This window comes from Bufo bufo, chromosome 4 (assembly GCF_905171765.1).
Source record: "Bufo bufo chromosome 4, aBufBuf1.1, whole genome shotgun sequence".
Taxonomy (NCBI): Eukaryota; Metazoa; Chordata; class Amphibia; order Anura; family Bufonidae; genus Bufo; species Bufo bufo.
In genome coordinates this window covers 452,634,693-452,658,448 of record NC_053392.1, presented here as the reverse complement: position 1 = coordinate 452,658,448, position 23,756 = coordinate 452,634,693, and the positions used below count along the sequence as shown (strand labels likewise).

Sequence of the window (23,756 nt, the reverse complement as noted above, 5' to 3'; positions counted from 1 at the left end):
CAAGAACTTCAAGGAAAGAGGTTCAATTCATGTTAAGAAGGCTTATCTTAACGAATCACATTACACTATACAGTGTACTGCAGTATATTGTAGAGCCATCAGATCCAATGGATCTTCAAGAACCAAGTGGATCTGGGTATAAAAAGTGTAAAAAAAAACATATCTAACTTTTTCCTATATCCACACATTTATAATTGATTAAAAATGCAAAAAATAAAATACACTACACAAAGAAAAAGAAAAACTACTGGTAATTGAAATTTTGCCCATCTCACTTGCCAAAAAATGGTATAAAAAGTGATCAAAAAAAATTAGTATGTACCCCAAAATGGTAGCAAACCATCATCTCATCCATTTAAAAAAATGAGCCCCTAAATAAGACAATTGCCCAAAAAATAAAAAAATGTGGCTTTCAGAAATTGGAGACAAAAAACATGAATTTTTTTTATCAAAAATGCTTTCATTGTGTATAACCAAAATAAATGTGACGGAAATGGTCTAAACTGTCGTAATGTTTGGCTGCCTGTATCTTTAAGGCCAGACAGGTTCTATTCTTTCAGTCTTTCTTATGATGTTGCTTAAGAATGCTAACCTTGAGATAAAAGATGCTGCAGAAGCTTAACTACTAAAATGCTGTTAGTATGGTCCGGAAGTATTACCTTATCTGAATAACTAATCAAATTACTAGTTTCGATTTCCACCCCCTTGGCGGTGTGCCTCTTTTGTGTCCATTACTTATAAGACTGCATGTTTTGATAATAAGTTTGGGAATTTGCTTGAGACACACAGAGTCTGTCTCCTCTGAAATTCTCCCTAGCTCATATATTCTTCATCTATAATGAGAAGCCGTGTTGGGAGGGCAGAAAAATTGCAAAAACAGCGCCAGAACATACATTTTTGGTAACCTTGTCTCACAAAAAGTGTAATATAAAGAAATCACATATACCCCAAAATAGTATAAATAAAAGTCACCTTGTCCCATAGTTTCCAAAATGGGGTCACTTTTTGGTAGGGCGTGTCAGAGGGGCTTCAAATGGGACATGGTGTCTAAAAACCAGTCCAGCAAAATATGCTCTCCAAAAACCATATGGCGCTCCTTTCCTTTTGTGCATTGGTGTGTCACAATACAGCAGTTTACGACCTCATATTAGGTGTTTCTGTACAGCACAGAATCAGGGTAATAGATGAGTTTTGATTGGCTGTTAACCCTTGCTGTTACAGGAAAAAAATGGATTAAAATGGAAAATCTGCCAAAAAAATGAAATTTAGAAAGGTTATCTCCATTGCCATTATGGCACATAACAGGTAATATTTAGTGTTAGGTCCCAGTCTTCTAGAGATAACCTTGACGTTTGGCAGACGGGCCCAAATAATTTTGTACAAAATGTATTTGCCAAGAATCCCAAATTTGCTAAATAAGCGTAGCATTAGAACTAGAATGTATTCTATAATTATGGCATTATTGTACTTTATTTGTTTGCAGTGTGCTGTTGCATTGTCTTTTTTCCAATCTGTGTGTGTACCATTAATAACCACCCTGTTTTCTATCACTAAGTCAGACATTTCCCCCAGTCAAAGCATTCTTATTTTATATACTAACCTATTATGTGGTACAGTGTCAAATGCTTTGGAGAAGTCCAGATATACAACATCCATTGATTCACCGCGGTCAAGTCTACAACATACCTCCTCATAGAAACTGATTAAATGACCGATCCCTCATGAAGCCATGCTGATATGGCGTTATTTGCTTATTTTCATAAACTTATTGTGACGATTATAATTGTTTGCATCATTTACATTTGTATACAATATTTTTCTTGTTATTGTATTCGTTTGCTTGCATGCTTATTTTCCTTCCTTAAAAAATACACCTACCTAAACCCTCATTCTTGCTCCCAAAATTATGTGATAGTACCCTATATATTACTTTCAGGATCCTGGGAAAGCTGGATAACATAGAATAGGGACCACTGAATACTAAATGGACCCAAATAAATTGCATTTATAGCTGCCAAACCGTGCCGTAACTTGTCATATATGCCTATCAGCGTCCCAGGAAAGCTGGGTAGCTTGCACAAAGTAAAAGTTATATTAATAGTGGCATTTTCTCAGCAATATAACGGTAGGTCTGTAATTTTTACACTAAAATTCTAAAAGATCTGACCACAAAGTAGACAACAAACGTACACCCTTCTTTTGTGATCTTATGCTGATGCACAAAGTCAGTCTGCAGCCAAGGATGGTGTAGACAGGGAGAAAAGGACTCCTCTCTGCCTGCAAGATTTTAGTAAGACTGCTTGCTAACAGTCTTATAGGCATATCAAACAGGGACATTTTTATGTTATAGAACTTTATATTAAAAGGCACTTCATTGAACAGTACATGAATCCAAAAAAGGTTCAAACAAAAAGGGCCAGGTTTTGTTACATATCAATAGAAACATAGCCTCATACAATAAACGGCCTACAATTATGTTCCAACAAGGAACATAAAGACACATTCTCAATATGGTAAATCACAAAATATTACATTAATACATAATTAAAAACACAGATAGTGTGAACAACTTCAGAAGTGGGTAACAATGACCACAATTGCTATACCAAGTCACTGGCCTCATTATCCCCGAAAAAGATGTATAACATATCAGAACTAGTGTTGAGCGAACTTGTGTTTTAAGTTCGGCGTCTAAAGTTGGAGTTCAGGTTATCGAGGAATCCCGTTATGGATTCTAAATTCCGTTATGGTCCATGGTAGCGGAATCCATAACGGGATACTTCGATAACCCGAACTGTAGACGCTGAACTTAAAACACAAGTTCGCTCAACACTAATCAGAACATATCCTGGGGGGGATGGGGAGACCCACCTGTAGACATGATCGAGGGAAATTATGGCCAGAAGACAGCTCGATGCGCATTTCGCATCCTCAGGTCAGAGGTTAAGAAGAAATTACATAATTTATGCAGAGGATTGGCGCCATCAATATCAGATTGGCGGGGGTCCGACACCTGGCACCCCTGCCAATCAGCTGTATGATTAGCTATAGACCGCAACAGCAAGGAGAGAGGGCATGTGCGCAATGCTGCTCCTCATACAGCTGATCATTCGGGGGTGTCGGACCCGCGCCGATCTGATATTGATGACCTAGCCTGAGATAGGGTCTTCAATACTAAAAGCCCAGGCAACTCCTTTAAGACTACATATCTATGGCAAAACCTCATTCAACAGGCAGGGAACCTAACATGTAAGGAAATTTTTATATATTTCCGACAGACCACATATATGTAAGAATCCATGCGTGTGTACAAAAGGTCCCAATGTATCGGTTCCATTCTATAACTTGGTAACATCTATTTAACCATTTATCGATGGCGCCTCAGCGCTTTAAATTGAAGGGCCACTAAAGTTCTTGCCACTGAAAACAGGTGCGATTTAAGGGATATCAAGGAGCATGGGGCATGCAGAGTGCCCAGGTAGGCCTTAATAGACATAGTTAAGGGCAAAAAAAGTAATCGTACAGGCATGGGCTATAGCGTGACAGACATAAAACCAGTACCCATTATAATTTGTGCGGCAGTCCCCACCAAAGTACTTGATGGTGCCTCTCGCATTGCTACATCTCCAGCAAAAGTGGGTTAGTAGTCGGCGAAAAGTTGGTGCAGCCTTTCTGGAGTGTGTTCCGAACGCATGAGAACCTTATAGTAATTTTCTTGCAGTCTAGAGCAGCGGGACACATCGGGTGTAAGAGAAAGAGCTGAGCCTTCTCTTTCTCAGTAAAAAGAAGATCTTGTTCCCACTGAGACAGAATTGAGACGTGGCAAATTGAAAGAGGGACATTTTTATACATGTTTTAATTTTTTTTTTGTGTTTAGAGGTTTAGTGTCCTTTACATGACTTGTAAAAATTGAAAAATGCAGTCAAAATGAACATAAGATTTGTAAATTAATGTTTTAGACCTAACAGAAGCCCATTGTGATTTATTACATAAAATTAGAAGGCATTTGAAATATACAAAATACACCAGGAACACAATATAAACTTATTTTTTTAATTTTTGCCTTTTTTTATAATTAGTTGCTTGTTTGAATTTTTTCTTCTTCTTGATAATACTTCTAGCATCTTTGTTGTGAACCCAGCTGTTTTCTTGTTCCTCCCACTTGAGTTGCTTTGATACCTATCAAGGAGAAATATAAAAAATGCAACATTTCAATTTCTTTAAATAAAAAAAATAAAAAAAATTAAAAAAAAAGTTTATACAAAAATGATAGCTATATAAGAAGAATAAGGAAACCGTGTTAAAGAGTTGACAATGTTAATTAAGTATTTTCATATTCTATGATATCTGCTAGCTAAGTTATCAAACATAAAAAATGCATACATTTCAGACCTTTAACACATAACAGATGGCTGGCAGTGGAGCTACCAACAGCTGTTGTAAACCAGGTATGAAAAGATGCTACCATCCCACTTGAATGGAGTCTCTCAGCATACTTTTCTCAAACTGCTTGAATTGCATTATAGTTCATATACACAGTTTGTAAATTGTTTCTTTGTCTGCCTTCTCTGCAGCAGTGATGCTAAAAAAAACTGTTTGAAGTGATATGCTCGCAAGTACCCAGGGGCATTTTCTAACTCCCCTTTTCTACTCCAGTTTTTTTTCTGTAAGACAGCCCTGCATCCTGCCTACATCAGTGTCTCTGCTTCTGAAATCCCACGCACGGCACCATCGAGAGGGCAACTGTGCACGCACAGTCCACTCAGTGATAAAGCTTCCCACAGTGGGGGAATTGTACGGCGTATTCCCAGGGCCCAGTATGTGATGTGCGCAGGGGTAGGATTTTAGGAGCAGACACGCTGACATAGGCAGAATGCTGAACTGCCTTACCGAAAGATAAGGAAGGACTTGTTGACCAGTAACGATGAGGGGCCTTAGCACTTGCAGCAATAGAAACCGTCCCTGGGCACTTAAGAGCTAATTAGCATATTGCTTGAAACTTTTTGCATCACAGCCACAGAAATCGCAGACAAAAGTTACAATTTTTGAACCGAGTATATGAACTTAATGGAGATTCAAAACCGTTTCATGTGAGAAAAGTGCTGACAGACTCTCTTTAAAGTTCAGGACAGTTACTACTGTATATTAAACATTTTTATAAACTCTACAAGTAAAAAGGTCAGTTACATAATATACATACTTGCATTTTCCTTATTTGACACAGCATTTATTCCAATATTATCAAATTTAGAACCAGTGTTGTCATCCAAACATATCGCAAACTGGAACAAAAATACAGAAGATTAGATCATAATTCAGGTTCATATAAACAGTATCAAAGACTTGTTTACTGATATTTTAAATTACTGGTGCCATTGAAAAATATAGCTTTTTTTCCCCCAATCTCTGGACATCCCCCACCTCAGAATCGCTGCTGAATAGTGACACATGACCAATCTATCTGTTTTCAGCCTACAACTCCAAAAACCTCTTGCATGCACTTCAATTTTCAGGCCCCTCTATGTGTCACATCTCCACTAGTCTCCTTTCTCACCTGACAGCTGTAAATATAGGCCCTAGTAAGTTCCCCTATTACAATTTTTTTTACTGATCCAATTCTCATTAGCAGTCTTCTCAGTTTGGCTGTATAATGCCAAGCTATGCACAGGTTCTTGACAATGAAGGTCTCAGGTCTGGGTTCTGTGCCTATTAGGCTCTGCCAGAGGCACGGCCTAATAGGTGCTTGTTAGGTTATCTACTGACAGGATAATACACTATTATATAAGCAGTCCAATGTATTATGTAGATCAGAGAGCTGAATGTCAAAGTCCCCTGTGGGACTAATAAGTAAAAAGTGAATAACTGAATATAGAGTTATTTAAAATAAAATGAAAATAAATAAAAAATCTACAAAGTTGAGAAAAAAATAAAAATCATACATCAAAAGGGTGCTTTTCAAAAACAAAATCCCTTCCACATATTTGGTATTGCAGACATCTGTAATGATCCAATTGATCATATAAATTATCCCGCAGAGTGAACATCGTAAAGAAAAAAAAAAAATGCAGGCAATCGCTGGTTTTTGCTTATCCGCCACAAAAAAAAAGTGATCAAAAAGTGTTATGAACCCCTTAATGAAAATTTGAATTTTATTTTGTGCAAAAGTAGTAAAAGAATTGGTATCGCTGTAATCATAAAGACCCACAGAGTAAAATTATCTATGCAACGAAGTGAATGCAGCAAAATTTACAATGTACAAAGCCAATGATTAATAATTACTTATGTGTGTTCCAAAATGGTGCCATTAAAGCTGCAACTTGTCCCACAAAATACAAGCCCTCTCATGGCTACATGTGAAAAAAAATAGTGTTTTTTGCCCCTAAAAGATGCACTTTTTTCTCCCCAAAATGAGGGGGGGGGGGGGGGAGAGAGAGAGAGAGAGAGAGTTAGTGCGTCTTATGGGGTGAATATAGGGGAAAAAACGTCCGGGTGCCGCTGCAGTGCTGGGATGAAAGGGCCACATTGATAGATGGAATCAGCGGTGGTGAAGCAGGCTCATGATGGAAATCATATCCGGTATATACCAGAGCGAAAGTCAAACTCTGAGCAAGGAAGCAGAGGGTACTACCGGCAACTAGTGGGTGTGCTGTCAAGTTGCCAGAAGTGCCCTCTGCTTCCGGCTTCGAGTTTGATTTTTGCTCTGGTATATACCGGTAAATGCAGGATCAGAGGGCACTCATGTTTCCATCCTGAGTTTGCACCACCACCACCGCGCTGCGGGTGTGAGGAGACAGGGACAGCCCCCTGCTGCAGATGGTGGGATGCAGGGGCTGGGTTGCCTCTGTGGGTGTCTGTGGTAGGGAGCGGCCGACCGCAGCAAGTTGATGGGAGCGCAGGAGCAGGCAGACGAGGGGCGGAGCAGACTTCCCTGTCACACGTGACTGCTGTGAGAGCTGTTCCCTGCCAGAAAGTCATTCCTAAGGTACCCCTAATGACCCCACTCCTGATTAAAGCGACCCACTCTAATGTAATAATTTTAACACACCTTTTGTTCAATTTTTTTTTTTTACTATTTTCACCCTCTAAAATCTAGGTGCATCTTATAGCCGGTGCGTCTTATAGGGCAAAATACGGTATATTAGATATAGCTCTTGGAATGTGATGATTAAATAAATGGTCACTAAGGCCTAAATTGTATATGTGGGGAAGGGATTAATGTTTAAATCAGTCATTTGTAATGGTTTAATTACTCTTAGCTAAGCGTCCTGCATATATCAGCTCTTAGCTTAGCGAAGCAGGAACCTCAGATAATTCCGGCATAGCACATGGTTACAGTGTAACCATGTGCTATACCATAATTTAGTAAACCTCCGGGAGGCACAGGCAGGAGCAGCAATATGTGGCCTGTGGCCCCATTGAAAAAAATGTGTACTCCGTACTCCGCTGAGCAGTCTGCGGTGCTCTGAAAAGTCCATTTTAAGTGCACAGGGAAAGGTGCGCTTTAGGGAGAGAAAAGTATATAAAAATACATTAATAAAGTATATTACAAAAACTGTTGCTAGGGCATTAGGGGCATGTTAACAAAAATGTATTCAAAAGTTTAGTTACTCTTTAACCCTTAGGCCCCTTTCACACAAGCAAGTTTTCCGCACGGGTGCAATGTGTGAATTGAATATACTGCACCCGCATTGAATCCTGACCATTAATTTCTATGGGTCTGTGTACATGAGCGTTGATTTTTCACTCATCATTTCTGTGTTCTGTGAAAATCGCAGCAGTGTCTATATTCTGCATTTTTCACGCAGCCTGGTCCCAAAAAGTGAATGGGGCTTCCATGAAAAATGCATTGTATCCGAATGCAAAACTTTTTTCACTGATGGTTGCTAGGAGATGGTTTGTAGTTCTTCAGTTTTTTTCATGTGCATGAAAAACACATCAAAACTAATTGCACTGCGCTGAAAAAAACTGAACGCAGTTGCAGACAAAACTGACTGACCTTGCGTGCAAGACATTCATTTCTTCCTTATCAGATCCGGACGCAATCTGTGTCGTTCTTATGAAAGGGCTTAAGGACCCTTGCGATTTTACAGTTTTAAAGTTTCACTCCCCGCCTTCCCAGAGCCATAACTTTTTTGATTTTTCCGTTCACATAGCCTTATGCGGGCTTATTTTTTGCTGGACAAGTTATACTTTCTAATGGCACTATTCGTTATTGCATAGAATGTAGTGGGGAACTGGAAAAAAATTCTAAAAGGGGTGATTGGAAAGAAAACGCAATTCTGCAATAGTTCTATTTTTTTATTTGTAAGGCATTGCCTATGCAGTAAAATCAACCTGTTAGTACAATTACAATCATACTGGAAAAAAAAAAATAGAAAATAAAATTTTCTAATGCATATTCTGACCCCTATTTTTTTTAGTTATGTGTACGGAGCTGTATACGAGGTTTATTTTTAGCAGGGCAATCTGTACATTTCATTGTGTGCGACCTTTTTGATAACTTCTTACATTTTTTTTTGGCAGGTGAATTTTCTGTTACACCATTCACCATATAGGATAGATATTGTTATAGTTTATAGTATGGCATATTCACATGTGACGATGCCCATGATGTATATATATATTTTTTTAACTGGTTATGTATTTTGGTAAAAGGGGAGTGATTTGAACTTTTACTATATATTAATATTTTTTTTACATTTTAAAAAACCACCATTTTTTTTTTTTACTTAATTACTTTTTTTTGTTTAAGTCACCCTGGGTGACTATAACTGGCAATCATTGGATTGCCCATTCTGTGATGGCTATCATTAGATAGCCATAACAGAAAACTCCTTTTACAATATACCAATACAGTGCTGCCACCTGCTGGCCCGTATTGGTATATTCTAGTAGCTATTGGAGCCTGCTTGAGGCTTCAGGCTATTACTATACAATAACAGGTTCCCATGTTGTAAAGAGCATGGGGGATGCGCAGCTCTTGCTTCTGGGGCACTCAGATCAGAGGTTTTAAATGTATGCGATCAGCCATAGGGTATACGCTGTTTGAAAAAAAATAAAAAAATAAGGATTGGAAAAAATATAATCATTACTTCACATGACCTACCACCTCTTCTATTTCAATGCTGCTCCAGTCCCTGCTGCTCTCAACTTCCTGCTACAGTGCTTGATACACATAAAATGTTGTGGACTGCCCACTCAGCCAATCAGATTGATGCGCGTCGCTGCTGTTTCTAAGAAGGCAGTCCAAAGCCATTTCTGTGTCTAGAGCAGAGGCAGAAACTGGAGATAAGGCAGAGACCGAAGCAGTGTTGAAAACAGCAGCAATAAGGGATTGGTGAACAAACGTTACTTTTTTAACCTATTCCTCCATTTTTGCCCAATTATTCCCTTGAAAACCCTTTTCATCATGTTATGATTTATTGATAAAAGTATTGTAATAAAAATAAATAATAATGCTGAAGGTTTACCTCTTCAGCAGCAGCTAAACATGTCGTCTTCTTTAAATTGTCTCTTCTTTCCTTTAATTTCTTCTGTGAATTAAAAAAAAACAAAAACATAAAATCTCAAAATTATGGTAAACATTAAAGGGAATATGTCAGCAGATTTTTATCTATGAAACTGGCTGACCTGTTGCATGTGTGCTTGGCAGCTGAAGGCATATATGTTGGTCCTATGTTCATATGTGCCCACATTGGGGAGAGAAATTATGTTTTAATGAATGCAAATGAGCCTTTAAGAGCAATGCCTCATTAATGAAAAATGTATATGTGCTTTAAAAGAAGGGGTGCAAGCAGAATGATCTAGATATAAGCAAACAGTAGAAGTCAATAGTGAAAGGATCTGACTGTGTATACTGTAATAGTATAAGTATAATTTTTTTAGACCATTTTTTTTTGCGCCATTGTGGCCATGAATAGGGTATGACAAATGAACTGTGAATATAATTTTAAACACTAAAAAGGGTTGGTCATTATATATTACCTGTTGTACATGTAATAGGAACAGATAGTTGGTAATTTCCTGTCATGAAACCATTGGCACTCATGTCTGATGGTTTAATATGTGAAACTCATGTTTAACGGCAGTTCTTCTTATCAGCAAGCAAGCACTGCAGTCAGTACCAAAAGCACTAGTCCCATGAATCAGTGACCTCAATTGACTTACACTGCAGATGGACAAAGGAAATAGTCTGTATGCATTCTTTTTGCAGTACATTTGAGACTTCAGATGGCATGAGAGGCCATTTTGAGATCACAGCGCTGACATGCAGGTAAGAGGAACTGCTAGTAAACATGAACCAAGTATATTAACCCTGTCCTAACCAGCGCTGTAATAGTACGGCGCTGCGGGAAGTGACTTCCCGTAGTACTGCAGTGGACCGGCTGTTCCCGTTAGCCAGACCTTTTCTGTATGCGCTGCATCCGTGAAAACACAGATGCCGGCGCATTAACCCTCACTATGCTGTGGTCAGCGCTGACCGTGGCATGTGTAGGGTGTGTGGAGGGAGGAGCTCCCTCCCGTCCCCCTGCTGAGGCGACGGGGACCCGATGGCTGGGGAGTTTTCTGCGCGGGTGAAATGGTGAACGCATTGCACCCGCACTGAATATATATTTACTCACCTCATCCACTTGATCGCGCAGCCGGCATAGTCTTCTTTCTTCTTCTTTCAATACCTGCAAAAGGACCTTTGATGACGTAATTGCGCTCACCAGATTTCTATCTTCATTCAGCAGGATCTGCGCTGACGTCACCGCGCTCACCACATAGTTTACGTCATCAAAAGGTCCTTTTGCAGGTCCTAGAAGAAGAAAGAAGACGATGCCGGCTGCGCGATCAAGTGGATGAGGTGAGTTAATTTTTTTATTTTTTAAGCCCTCAATTGACATTTTAGTAAGCATTCTGTATTAATAATGCTATTATTTTACTCTATAACCATGTTATAAGGAAAAATAATAAAATCTACAGAACACCTAACCCAAACCCGAACTTCAATGAAGAAGTCCGGGTTCGGGTCTGGGTAACACATTCAGTTTTTTATCACAGGCGTGCAAAACTACTGAAATTGCGTGCGCACTCGCACGGGTTTCCCGCAATGCACACACGACGCATCCAGAGTAAATCCAGGACGCCCGTGTGAAAGAGGCCTTACAGCCAATGCATTACAATACATTGGACAGGGGATCAGACCCCCAAAAGTTGTGGGGAAAAAAAAAAAAAAAGTTTTCCATAAAAAAATAAGTTTCAAGTAAAAAAAGAAAAGAAAAGTGTTCTTTTCTCATAATAAAATTTTATAAAAAAAATAGCTCTATAAAAATATCAAGAAAAAAGCTGTGCCAAAACAAATTTTTTGGTCACCTTCCCTCACAAAAAGTGTAATACCAAACTATCAAAAAGGCGTATGTATGCCAAAATGGTACCAAACGGTCATCTCCTCCCGCAAAAAAATGACCCTAAGACAATCACCCAAAAAATAAAATAAAAAAAAGTGGCTCTCAGAAAATGGCAACACAAAAACAAGATTTTATCCTGTTCAAAAATGCTTTTACTTGTGTAAAACTTAAACATTGGATATCGCCGCGTCCGTAACAACAGACACTAAAAATATCACATGAGATGGCCCCTCAGGTGAATGCTGTAAAAAAAACTATGCCAAAACTTTTTTTTTTTTCCACCTTGCCTCAAAAAGTGTAATATTAAGTAGGGATCGACTGATATTGATTTTTTACGGCCGATACCGATAATTTGTGAACTTTCAGGCCGATGGCCGATAATTTATACCGATATTCTGGTAATTTTCATTTAAAAAAAATAAAATAAAATCCTACACAAATCTGATGAAAATTAATATGTTTATTGTTAACGTGTATTTTTTTTTTTTTTTAATCTTTCTTTCATTTATACTTAATATTTAGGTGTTTTTTTTCTCTTTTTTTTAACTAACTTTTAGCCCCCTTAGGGACTAGAGCCCTTGTCCTATTCACCCTGATAGATCTCTATCAGGGTGAATAGGCGCTCACACTGTCCCTGCTGCTCTGTGCTTTGTGCACACAGCAGCATGGATCTTACCATGGCAGCCAGGGCTTCAATAGCGTCCTGGCTGCCATGGTAACCGATCGGAGCCCCAGGATTACACTGCTGGGGCTCCGATCGGAGGAGGAGGGGAGAGGGGATCCTGTGGCCACTGCCACCAATGATTAATACTGGGTGGGGGGGCGCACTGCGCCACCAATGTTTTTAATACTGGGGTGGGGGGCACACTGCGCCACCAATGATTAATACTTGGGAGCTTGAGGGGGCGCACTGCGCCACCAATGATTAATACTGGGGGGCTTGGGGGGGTGCACTGCGCCACCAATGAAGAGAAATCTCTCATTCATTCAAATACAGGAGGCGGGAGCTGGCTGCAGAATCACATAGCCGGCTCCCGACCTCTATGAGCGGTAGCTGCGATCCGCGGCACCTGAGGGGTTAACTACCGCAGATCGCAGCTATTGCTCATAGAGGTCGGGAGCCGGCTATGTGATTCTGCAGCCAGCTCCCGCCTCCTGTATATGAATTAATGAGAGATTTCTCTTCATTGGTGGGCGCAGCAGCCACAGCCCCTCCCCTCCTCTTGTCCTCCTTCCTCTCACTGGCTGCAGCGGCAGCACAGGGGGGAGGGAGACACTGCTTCCTTCTCCCCTGTGCTGCTGAGGGAACACGGAGAGCGCTGAGAGCAGCGCGATCCTGGTTCCCAATACGTTATCGGAATATCAGCAAAATAGATGCAGATACCGATAACGGTCAAAATACTGAATATCGTTTAATCAACTGTATAATGAAAATTTCCTGCCTATTTCCTCAACAATTAGAAGATTTGATAAGTAGCTTGGGATATCCCCTTTGTCTCTTGGTTTGGCCGCAAATCCCTTATAAAAACAATACTCCTCCCTAAAGTGCTTTATTACTTGCAAGCTTTACCGATTCCTATCCCCCTGGCCTTCTTTAAAAAAGTTCAGAAATTATTCCTTAGATTTTTATGGGGAGGAAAGAAAGCGAGAATGCCCTCATCATACGTAATTCGACATCCCACACGAGAAGGTATGGGAATACCAGATGTTTATAATTATCATAAGGCAATTCTTTGCGCTAGAAGTCTAGATTGGCTACGTCCTACCCCAGATCGACTGGACATTAAGTGGAAGAAGCGATGTCGAATCTTCCTTTAAGGTCCCTACTTTTCCTAGATTTGACAAAGGTAAATAAAATGCTTATAACACACAGCTCAATAACTAAACACACAATTACTCGATGGTGTATGATGAATATGATTCAGAAACTGATACCTAATTATGCTCTACTTATGCAAGTAAGAGACGTTCTATGTCAGTCAAATTTATGTTTCTGGAACACGGTCAGAGAAGGGGACAAGAGTAATGCGACGCCAATTTTGTCCTTGTGCCAAGATGGTGATTTACCAACATTATCAGAATTACAGTTACATCCTGCTTTGAAACAATGTACTACGTTCCAAATTACACATTGTTATGATATATTTAAAAAACTAACTAGAGCTCCAATATGGGGCACAGATCATACAATATTCGAAAAAATGGCCTTGCAAAAACTAGAACCTAAAAAGAAAATATCCCATTTATATTCCTCGCTCATTTCCTCAAATGATACAAATAGATGTGCGTTTATTGATAAATGGGAAGATGAACTAGCCATAAAATTTGATAAATGGGAGTTGCCAAAAGTGTTAACGGCTTCAGGGAAAGTCTCTAGATGTGTAAAATTGCAGGAGAATAGTTATAAAGTCCTCACACGCTGGTATTATACACCACAAAGGCTACACACTATGTTCCCAGAGGTCAGCCCCATCTGCTGGAGGTGTGAGATTAATATTAGGTCTCAAATTCATGTCTGGTGGTCATGTCATAAAATTCAAAACTATTGGCAGGAGGTATGTAAGGTCTTATCCCAGGTATGTAAAATAACAGTCCGAGCGTCACCTAAATTATGCCTTTTTGGCCTAACGGGAGAGTTATCCAGTACTAAATCGAGAGAGGTTCACACTTTGGGTAAGACACTATTAGCAGCAGCACGCCTTCTAGTGGCAGTATACTGGAGAAAAATAGATTCCCCCATCATTGCAGCATTGGTTTATGAAATGTGACCAGATCTATAGATTGGAACAAATAGCACATTGGGATACCAGAACACCTCAACGTTTCTCGGTTATTTGGGGCCCATGGAAGAAGTTTAGAGGATTCACTGATTAAGCTAGGATTTAATTTGGGAATTGTATGACTAATGCATGGTATGTAGAAACATGAGACTTCTAGATACACATTATCCTATACCCTCCTCCCCTCTGACTCCCCCCCCCTTCTTCCAAATTTATGTTTTACCAAGAAATGTGATATACCGATTATATCAATATCTGTACAACTATTGTAACGGCTGTAATTCAAGCATGCCGATTTATATAGGATTGTCAATGTTAACCTTTTCACGCCTATCGGCGAGTATTCATTTTTATATTTATGAAACAATAAAAATATTTTGAAGTAAAAATACTGAATATCGGCCGATATCGGTAAAACCGATAATCGGTCGATCCCTAATACCAAGCGATCAAAAAGTCTTATGTAGCATAAAATGGTACCAATGAAAAAGTCACCTCATCCTGCAAAAAAGCCCCCACAGAAGTAAATCACTCAAAAAAATTTAAAACAGTGGCAACTGCAAACCAATCCATCAAAATCTGCACTGCAAAAGTCATATGGCGCTCCTTCCATTTTGAATCCTGCCATGTGTCCCACAGCAGTTTACCACCACATATAAGCTGTTGCCGTATTCAGGAGAAAATGGTTAACAAATTATGCATTGCTTTTTTTCCCTGTTACCCCTTGTGAAAATCAATTTGGGGCTCAAGCAACATTTTATTGGAAGAAATTAAATTTTTAATTTTCACATCCAAGTGTTTCCAAATTCTGTAAAAAGCTTATGGGGTCAAAGTGCTCAGTACCCCCCTTAATATATTCTTTGAAGGGTGTAGTTTCCAAAATGGGATCACTTTTTGAGGGTTTCCACGGGTACGTCAGGGTCTCTTCAAATTCAAAATGGCGCCTAAAAACCATTCTAGCAAAATCTGCCTCTGCTCCTTTCCTTCTAACCACTGCCACGTGCGCATAGAGCAGTTTACCACCACATATGGGGTATTTCTGTAAACTGCAGAATCAGAGTAATGCATATTGAGGTTTATTTTGCTGTTAGCCCTTGCTGTAATGCAATAAAAAAATTGATTAACATAAAAATCTGCATAAAAAAATGAAATTTTGAAATTGCGCCTTCATTTTCCTTTAGTTCTGGTGGAACACCTAAAGGGTTAAAGTTTATAACATCTGTTTTGAATAATTTGAGGGGCGTCGTTTCAAAAATGGGGTCATTTATGGGTGTTTTCCATTATCTAAGCCCTCAAAATCACTTTATATATGAGTTGGTGCTTAAAAAAAAAATGGTTTTAGAAATTTTGTTGAAAATTTGAAAAATGACTTCTAAACTTCTAAGCCTTCTATTGTCCTAAAAAAAATGAAATGACATTTACAAAATGTAGACATATGGGGAATGATGACTGATAACCATTTCATGAGGCATTAGTATCTGTCTTAAAAGTAGAGAAATTTTAATTTAGAAAATTGATTGTGAATTTTTCCAAATTTTTGGTAAATTTGGGATTTTTTTTTATAAATAAAAAGAAAAATACATCGACTCAAATTTACCCACGGTCATGAAAATACGATGTGTCACGAGAAAACAAACAATCTCCGAATGGCTTGGATAAGCAAAAGTGTTCCAAAGTTATTACCACACATGTCCAATTTGCAAAAAATTGTATGGGCAGGAAGGTGAAAACTGACCCGAGGTAGAAAGGGTTAAACCATTGAACATGAACATTAATGCTTTAATAACAGCGAAATACTAGCTGCTTTTCTGTACTTTTACCAGCATGCAATATACAGTCAGGTCCATAAATATTGGGACATTGACACAAGTCTATGACTGCAGACTGTCAGCTTTAATTTGAGGTATTTCCTACACCGTTCACCTGATTTGGATGTAATTACAACAGTTTGCATATGTGCCTCCCACTTGTTAAGGAACCAAAAGTAATGGGACTGAATGATAATCATAAATCAAACTTGCACTTTTTAATACTTTTTAAGTCTTACTCTTCATATTCCAATTGCCATACACACGGTCACATGTCCCTTATCAGCCAATAGAAGCTTGCAGGCCCTTAGTCTCCACATACACACAGTTTTACTCCAGGTTTCCATAACTACATTTTTCTTCACTGCTTTAGGTTAGGGCTACACAACGACATGATGTCAACAATGTTGCGCGACAATTTTCATAATGATAGTCTATGGTGTCGCACTGCGTCATGCTGCAACTGCGACGAGACAGTCGCAGAAAAATCCATCTTGGATAGAATTTTTGCAATTGTCGTGTCGCAATTGCAGCATGACGCAGTGCGACACCATAGCCTATCATTATACAAATTGTTGAGACAAAATGTCGCGCAACACATGTCGTCGTGTAACCCTAGCATTAAAGGGGCAGGGAGCTGTGGAGGTCACTGTTAAAGGGGACACCAAGGAAATCACTGTTAAGGGGGCAGGGGCCACTATTAAAGGGGCAACTGCTGTGGAGGTCACTGTTAACCACTTAAGGACCATAGGTTTATACCCCCCTAGTGACCAGGCCCTTTTTTAAAAATCGTCACTTCACAACTTTAACGGTTTATTGCTCGGTCATGCAACTTGGCACCCAAATTAATTTTACCTCCTTTTCTTCTCACAAATGCAGCTTTCATTTGGTGGTATTTGATTGGTGCTGAGATTTTTAGTTTTTCTGATATCAAAAAAGACCGCAATTTTCTCAAAAAAGCGTATTTTTAACTTTTTCTGGTAAAATTGTTCAAATATAATCACATTTCTATACAAGTTTGTGTCAGAATTTATTGTGCTACATGTCTTTGATAAAAAAATCCAATAAGAGAATATATATTGGTTTGCGCAAAAGTTATAGCGTTTACAAACTATGGTACAAAAATGTGAATTTCCGCATTTTGAAGCAGCTCTGACTTGCTGAGGACCTGTCATGTTTCTTGAGGTGCTAGAATGCCAGGATAGCATAAATACCCCCCAAATGACACAATTTTAGAAAGTAGACACCCCAAAGTATTCGCGAAGGGGCATGGTGAGTTCATGTATGATTTAATTTTTTTTCACAAGTTAGCGGAAAATGACACTTTCTGAGGAAAATAAATAATAAAGTTTCCATTTCTGCTAACTCCTGGCAAAAAAAATAAAAAATCTCCCACGGACTCACTATGCCCCTCAGTGAATACCTTGGAGTGTCTACTTTCCGAAATGGGGTCATTTCTGGGGTGTGTTTACTGTTCTGGCATTTTGGGCGGGGCTAAATTGTGAGCAACCCTGTAAAGCCTAAAAGGTACTCGTTGGACTTTCGGCCCCTTTACGCACCTAGGCTGCAAAAAAGTGTCGCACATGTGGTATCGCCGTACTCAGGAGAAGTAGGGCAATGTGTTTTGGGGTGTATTTTTACATATATCCATGCTGGGTGAGAGAAATAACTTTGTATAATTTTTTTTTAAAAGTTGTCATTTACAGAGATATTTCTCACACACAGTATGGGTATATGTAAAAATACACGCCAAAACACAATGCCCTACTTCTTCTGAGTACGGCGATACCACGTGTGACACTTTTTTGCAGCCTAGGTGCACAAAGGGGCCCAAATTCCAATGAGTACCTTTAGGATTTCACAGGGCATTTTTACGCATTTGGATTCCAAACTACTTCTCACGCTTTAGGGCCCCTAAAATGCCAGGGCAGTATAAATACCCCACAAGTGACCCCATTTTGCAAATAAGACACCCCAAAGTATTCCGTGAGGGGCATGGCGAGTTCATAGAAGATTATTTTTTTTGGCACAAGTTAGCGGAAATTGATTATTTTTTTTTTTTTTCTCACAAAGTCTTCCTTTCTGCTAACTTGTGACAAAAAGTTCAATCTTTCATGCCCCTCAGCGAATACCTTGGGGTGTCTTCTTTCCAAAATGGGGTCATTTGTGGGGAGTGTGTACTGCCCTGGCATTTGAGGGTCTCCGCAATTACATTACATGTATGGCCAGCATTAGGAGTTTCTGCTATTCTCCTTATATTGAGCATACGGGCCCTAAGACCCCTGTGTGCCTGTCCTGTGTCACGCGATCCCTACACTAATAGTGTACCTGTGTGTGGTACTTGCGGAAACACTCCCCTATGCATAGGGTAGGCTGGTCAGGACAGTCAGGACAAAAAACGGTGGTGTCACGCCTTATTCCAGCCCTGCTACAGACACAACATCTTTTTCTTGGGGAACGGTGAGTTGGGGTACCAGGATAGACACTCGGGAAGTGTCTGTCATGTAGCCGGCTCACTACATCAGGGACTTGGGGCACGGACCCTCCTGGATACAGGAGTTCCGAAATGATCTCTTCCTGGAATTTTAGGAAGGATCCCGTTCTCTCAGCCTTACTGTAGAGAACAAAACTATTATACACAGCCAATTGAATTAAATAAACAGACACCTTCTTATACCAGCGTCTGGTGCGGCAGGACACTAAATAGGGAGCCAACATCTGGTCATTGAAGTTAGGGTTGGGCGATATACCAATATATATGGCGATATCGCTGTTTCCTAATTACCGCGGTATTTCGTGACGTCATAGAAGCGGTCATGTGCGCTGACCGCTTCTAAATCTGCGTCCGCCCGCCCCAGCATGAACTGATACAGGACATTTGCAGAGTACTTGTACTCGTGCAAATGTCCCCGATACCACTGCCGATACCTGCTGGCCGCTTACGGCGGCGCTCTTAGTAGTTTGGCGTGGGGGAAGGAATTCTGTGACTCACATTCCCGGCACCCGACCTTTGAGAGGACGCTGTGATCCGCGCAATTAACCCCTCAGGTGTGGCACCTGAGGGGTTAATTGCGCGGATCATAGCGTCCTGTCAGAGGTCGGGTGCCGGGAATGTTCTTCAGTCTCTGCATGTTAGTGGGCAGTGAGCAGCATGTTAGTGAGCAGCATTATACTCACGTGCGCTCCTTCTTCTCATAGGTCTGTGCGGCGCATTGTTAATGCTATAAGCATTAGCAATGCGCCACACAGACAGAAGAAGGAGCGACCGGAGGCCACGGCGCACGCGAGTATAATGCTGCTCACTAACATACCATAGCAGCCAGGACTTCAGTAGCGTCCTGGCTGCCATGGTAACCGATCGGAGCCCCAGCATTACACTGCTGGGACTCTGATCGGAACTGCCCACTGCCACCAATGATGGGAGGGGAGGGGGACCCTGTGGCCACTGCCACCAATGATTAATACTAGGGGGGGGGGGGTTGAGTTACCAGAGGGGGCTGATAAGAGGGAGAGGCTGGAGGGCTGATCAGAGGCTGGGGGGCACATGAGAGGCTGATCAGAGGCTGGGGGGGCACATGAGGGGCTGATCAGAGGCTGGGGGGCTGATTTAACCCTGTAATGTTTTTGTTGTTACTAGAAGTCAATTGACTAGTTACAGATACCCGAAATGGTGAAAAATGACATAGAAAAGTATACCAATTAACGTCTCCTTGTGGCCGCCCCATACAGTATAACGTCTCCTTGTGGCCGCCCCATACAGTATAACGTCTCCTTGTGGCCGCCCCATACAGTATAACGTCTCCTTGTGGCCGCCCCATACAGTATAACGTCTCCTTGTGGCCGCCCATACAGTATAACGTCTCCTTGTGGCCGCCCCATACAGTATAACGTCTCCTTGTGGCCGCCCCATACAGTATAACGTCTCCTTGTGGCCGCCCCATACAGTATAACGTCTCCTTGTGGCCGCCCCATACAGTATAACGTCTCCTTGTGGCCGCCCCATACAGTATAACGTCTCCTTGTGGCCGCCCCATACAGTATAACGTCTCCTTGTGGCCGCCCCATACAATATAACGTCTCCTTGTGGCCGCCCCCATACAGTATAACGTCTCCTTGTGGCCGCCCCATACAGTATAACGTCTCCTTGTGGCCGCCCCATACAGTATAACGTCTCCTTGTGGCCGCCCCATACAGTATAACGTCTCCTTGTGGCTGCCCCCATACTGTGTAACGTCTCCTTGTGGCTGCCCCCATACAGTTTAATGTCTCCTTGTGGCCCCAAGTGTATTTTTCTTCTAAATGGGCATTTATCGCGATAAATTTCTTAATATCGTTATCGTGGGAATATTTTTGATATCGTCCAACCCTATGTGGCCCCCGGTAATTTCTCAACATTCGGTGCAAGTAGGAGACAACGCCACCAGTGTCTCTCCTTCGCCCTGACAGCAGCGCTGTCCAATCACAGCGCAGAGCTCAGAGCCAGGTAGTTTTTTTTTCTCCCTGGCTCTGAGTTCTGTGCTGTGATTGGACAGCGCTGCTGTCAGGGCGAAGGAGAGACACTGGCGTCTGCTCTTACTTGCACCGAATGTTGAGAAATTACCGGGGGCCACAGCAGGCGAACAGAGCGGCGCCCAGGAATAATAGTAAGTGCACTTAGATCCCTGGGCGCCGCTCTATGCAGCCTGCTACTAAGTTCATATTCTTTGGACCCATAATAGGTCCTCTTTAATATGTGTCACCAACGCATGTGTCTTCACTCCAGTGTCCACCTGTGATGTGATACGCATATAAATAGAGACGTCACTGTGTACATACATGACGTGTATATCTGTATATATCGTGTGTACTGGGCTCCGGTAGACTGATGGTTTACATTGAGGGTGTTTTCATCTCCGTCGCCCTTTGACAGACAGCCCACTACTGACTGCTAACATAACCCCTGGCTATTTCACTACGCCTTCAGGTAATGACTGCAGTCACTGTCCATTGGGTTGATTTATATTTGATTTTATATTTGATGTCAGCTTCCTCAAGTAGTGCTATTTTGGGGGTGGAGAGTGACATCACCACAGAATGACCCCCCCCCCCCCCCAATACCAGTTGTCACTTCTAGCCCATGTGGAGCCCTGTCCTCTTCTTTAAAATCTCTCAAGGAAGACTTCCTCCACAAATTATCCTAATAGGATTTTACCCCAGTTAGATGGATCGTAAGAGGCGTCCCTACACTACAACACACCGCCCCATACAGTGCAACGTCTCCTTGTGGCCGCCCCATACGGTGCAACGTCTCCTTGTGGCCCCAAGTGTTTTTGCTGCTAAATGGGTATTTATCGCGATAAATTTCTTAATATCGTTATCATGGGAATATTTTTGATATCATCCAACCCTAATTGAAGTCCACCCCTCCCATGTGAAGGTTATAGTCGTGGACAGAGGGGTTTCTCAATGACTCCAGTTGCCCTTTCAATTTGTACTGTCGTGTCTGCGTGAATGGTGGACAGAAGGTAAACGTCCCTCTTGTCCCTCCACTTCACCGCGAGCAGTTCTTGGTCACACAAGGCAGCCCTCTCCCCCCGTGCAAGTCGGGTATTAACGAGCCGTTGGGGGGAGCGCCGGCGACTAGGTCGCGCGGTGTCACAGCATTGAATTCCGACTATATGTAAGTGCCGAAAGAGGGCCAAGATTGTGTAAAAATTGTCCACGTATAAGTGGTACCCCTTGTGGAGTAAGGGTGACACCAAGTCCCAGACAATCTTGCCACTGCTCCCCAGGTAGTCAGGGCATCCGACCGGCTCCAGTTTTGAGTCTTTTCCCTCATAGACCCTAAAACGATATGTATAGCCTGTGGCCCTTTCACAGAGCTTATACAGTTTGACCCCATACCGGGCGCGCTTGCTCGGGATGTACTGTTTGATGCCAAGGCGCCCGGTAAAATGCACAAGGGACTCGTCTATGCAGATGTTCTGATTGGGGGTATACACATCTGCAAACCTGGATGACAAACGGTCTATGAGGGGCCGAATTTTGTGGAGCCGATCATAAGCAGGGTGGCTTCTTGGATGACAGGTTTTATTGTCTGTGAAATGCATAAAGCGCATGATGACCTCAAAACGTGCCCTGGACATAGCAGCAGAGAACATGGGCATGTAATGTATTGGGTCTTTAGACCAATAGGACCGCAATACATTTTTTTTTTGTTAGACCCATGCTGAGGATAAGGCCCAAAAATATTTTTAATTCGGAAACTGTGACTGGTTTCCACCGGATAAACTGGGCATAGAAGCTTTCCGGATTGGCGGTTATATACTGTGTAGCGTAGCGGTTGGTTTCTGCCACAACTAAGTCATAGAGATCCGCGGTGAAGAACAGCTCAAAAAACTCAAGGGCTGATCCTAAATGAGCTGTCTCCACGCGAACTCCAGACTGGGCGGTGAAAGGGGGCAATACAGGTGCGGCGGAAGCAGGGGAGTGCCAATTTGGGTTTGCCAGCACCTCTGGGAGACTAAGGGCTCTACGGGCCTGTGAACGTGGTGGCTGCGACGGGGGAGTTACTGCACGTGCCACCGTACCAGCTTAAACTGCCCTTCTGGTGCTCGCCACTTCACCAGGGAACACAGCAGTGCTGGTAGAAGGTCCAGGATGTGCTGCGCTGATGGTGTATGCACCATAAAAAAGGTCAGCGCTAGTACTACTCTGCTGCAAATGAGGCTCATCATGCAGGGTATGCAGAACACTGACATGGGTTCGGGTACGCCTGACCATAGCAGGGACCTTAACCTTGTCATCTTCACTAGCGGTTAGAGTGCCACTGCTGTCTACAGGTTCATATTCTGAACCACTGGATTCAGCGGGTGAGGCGTCCCCATCGCTTTCATCCATCACGGCCAGAATCCTGTAGGCCTCTTCAGCGGAATACCCCTTTTTTGACATTTTGGGCTAACTAAATTTAGGGGGTATTCCTCTGAGACTACCCAGGAAAAAGAGCACACCTGCCTAGTAAAAAGGAGTGCTTGCGAAGTAAAGCTGCCATTGCTAATAAAGATCCAAAAAGCTCAAAAGTGATCTTAATAGCGCCGCAGCGATTTTACTGTGTTTTTGCGGACTGGGGCGGACTGAACGCAAGTGTGCGCACAAGATCAGGCCTGATCGGGCGAACGCTGCGTTTTTTGTAGAGCCTAAGGTGACCCTAATGTACTTGTATAGATCTGATTGTAATCAGTCTTGATCACTTACAGATACTATATAGTACTAGTGCTGATTAGCGACAGCGATGACGCTAATCAGCGACTAATCAGTGACTGCGGTGCGGTGGGCGCTAATTAACTTGAAGTGATAAGGGACCCTTACAGGGGGGTGATCAGGGGTTAATAAGTGACAGGGGGGGTGGGGTGTAATGTGTGTGTGTGGTGCTTGGTGCTACTTACAGAGCTGCCTGTGTCCTCTGGTGGTCGATCCAAGCAAAAAGGGACCACCAGAGGAGCAGGTAGCAGGTATATCACACGCTATTTACAAAATAGCGTCTGATATACCTATTTAATTGGTTCTTTTAAAAATCTACAGCCTGCCAACCAATGATCAGCGCTGGCAGGCTGTAGTTAAACTTGAATACTGCGCAATCCTGTGAGCGCGCGTTCACAGGAAATCTCAGGTCTCACGAGATGACACCAATAGGCGTCACTGAGACCTGAGAGCGCTGCCGTCCGGACGCCTATCGGCGTTACCGTGACAGCAAGTGGTTAAGGCAGCAGGGTACTGTGAGGTCAGTGTTAAGGGGG

At 41.8% G+C, this 23,756-nt stretch overlaps 1 protein-coding gene across 2 annotated transcripts in view; it reads right to left on the bottom strand.

Moving 5' to 3' along the window:
• Window positions 1-3,928: 3,928 nt before the first annotated feature.
• The window catches only part of CEBPZ (CCAAT enhancer binding protein zeta), a 90,482-nt gene continuing 70,654 nt past the window's right edge, over window positions 3,929-23,756 (bottom strand). Inside the window, exons 13-16 of one of the 2 annotated variants that reach the window (XM_040429429.1) lie at window positions 19,360-19,367; window positions 9,471-9,530; window positions 5,198-5,282; window positions 3,929-4,175 (exon numbers count right to left, since the gene is read on the bottom strand). In XM_040429429.1, the coding sequence (XP_040285363.1) occupies window positions 4,045-4,175; window positions 5,198-5,282; window positions 9,471-9,530; window positions 19,360-19,367 (284 nt within the window). In that variant the 3' untranslated portion in view covers window positions 3,929-4,044. Of the gene's footprint in view, window positions 4,180-5,197; window positions 5,283-9,470; window positions 9,534-19,359; window positions 19,368-23,756 lie in introns of both variants that reach the window. The other variant, XR_005778455.1, reaches the window with a different exon arrangement.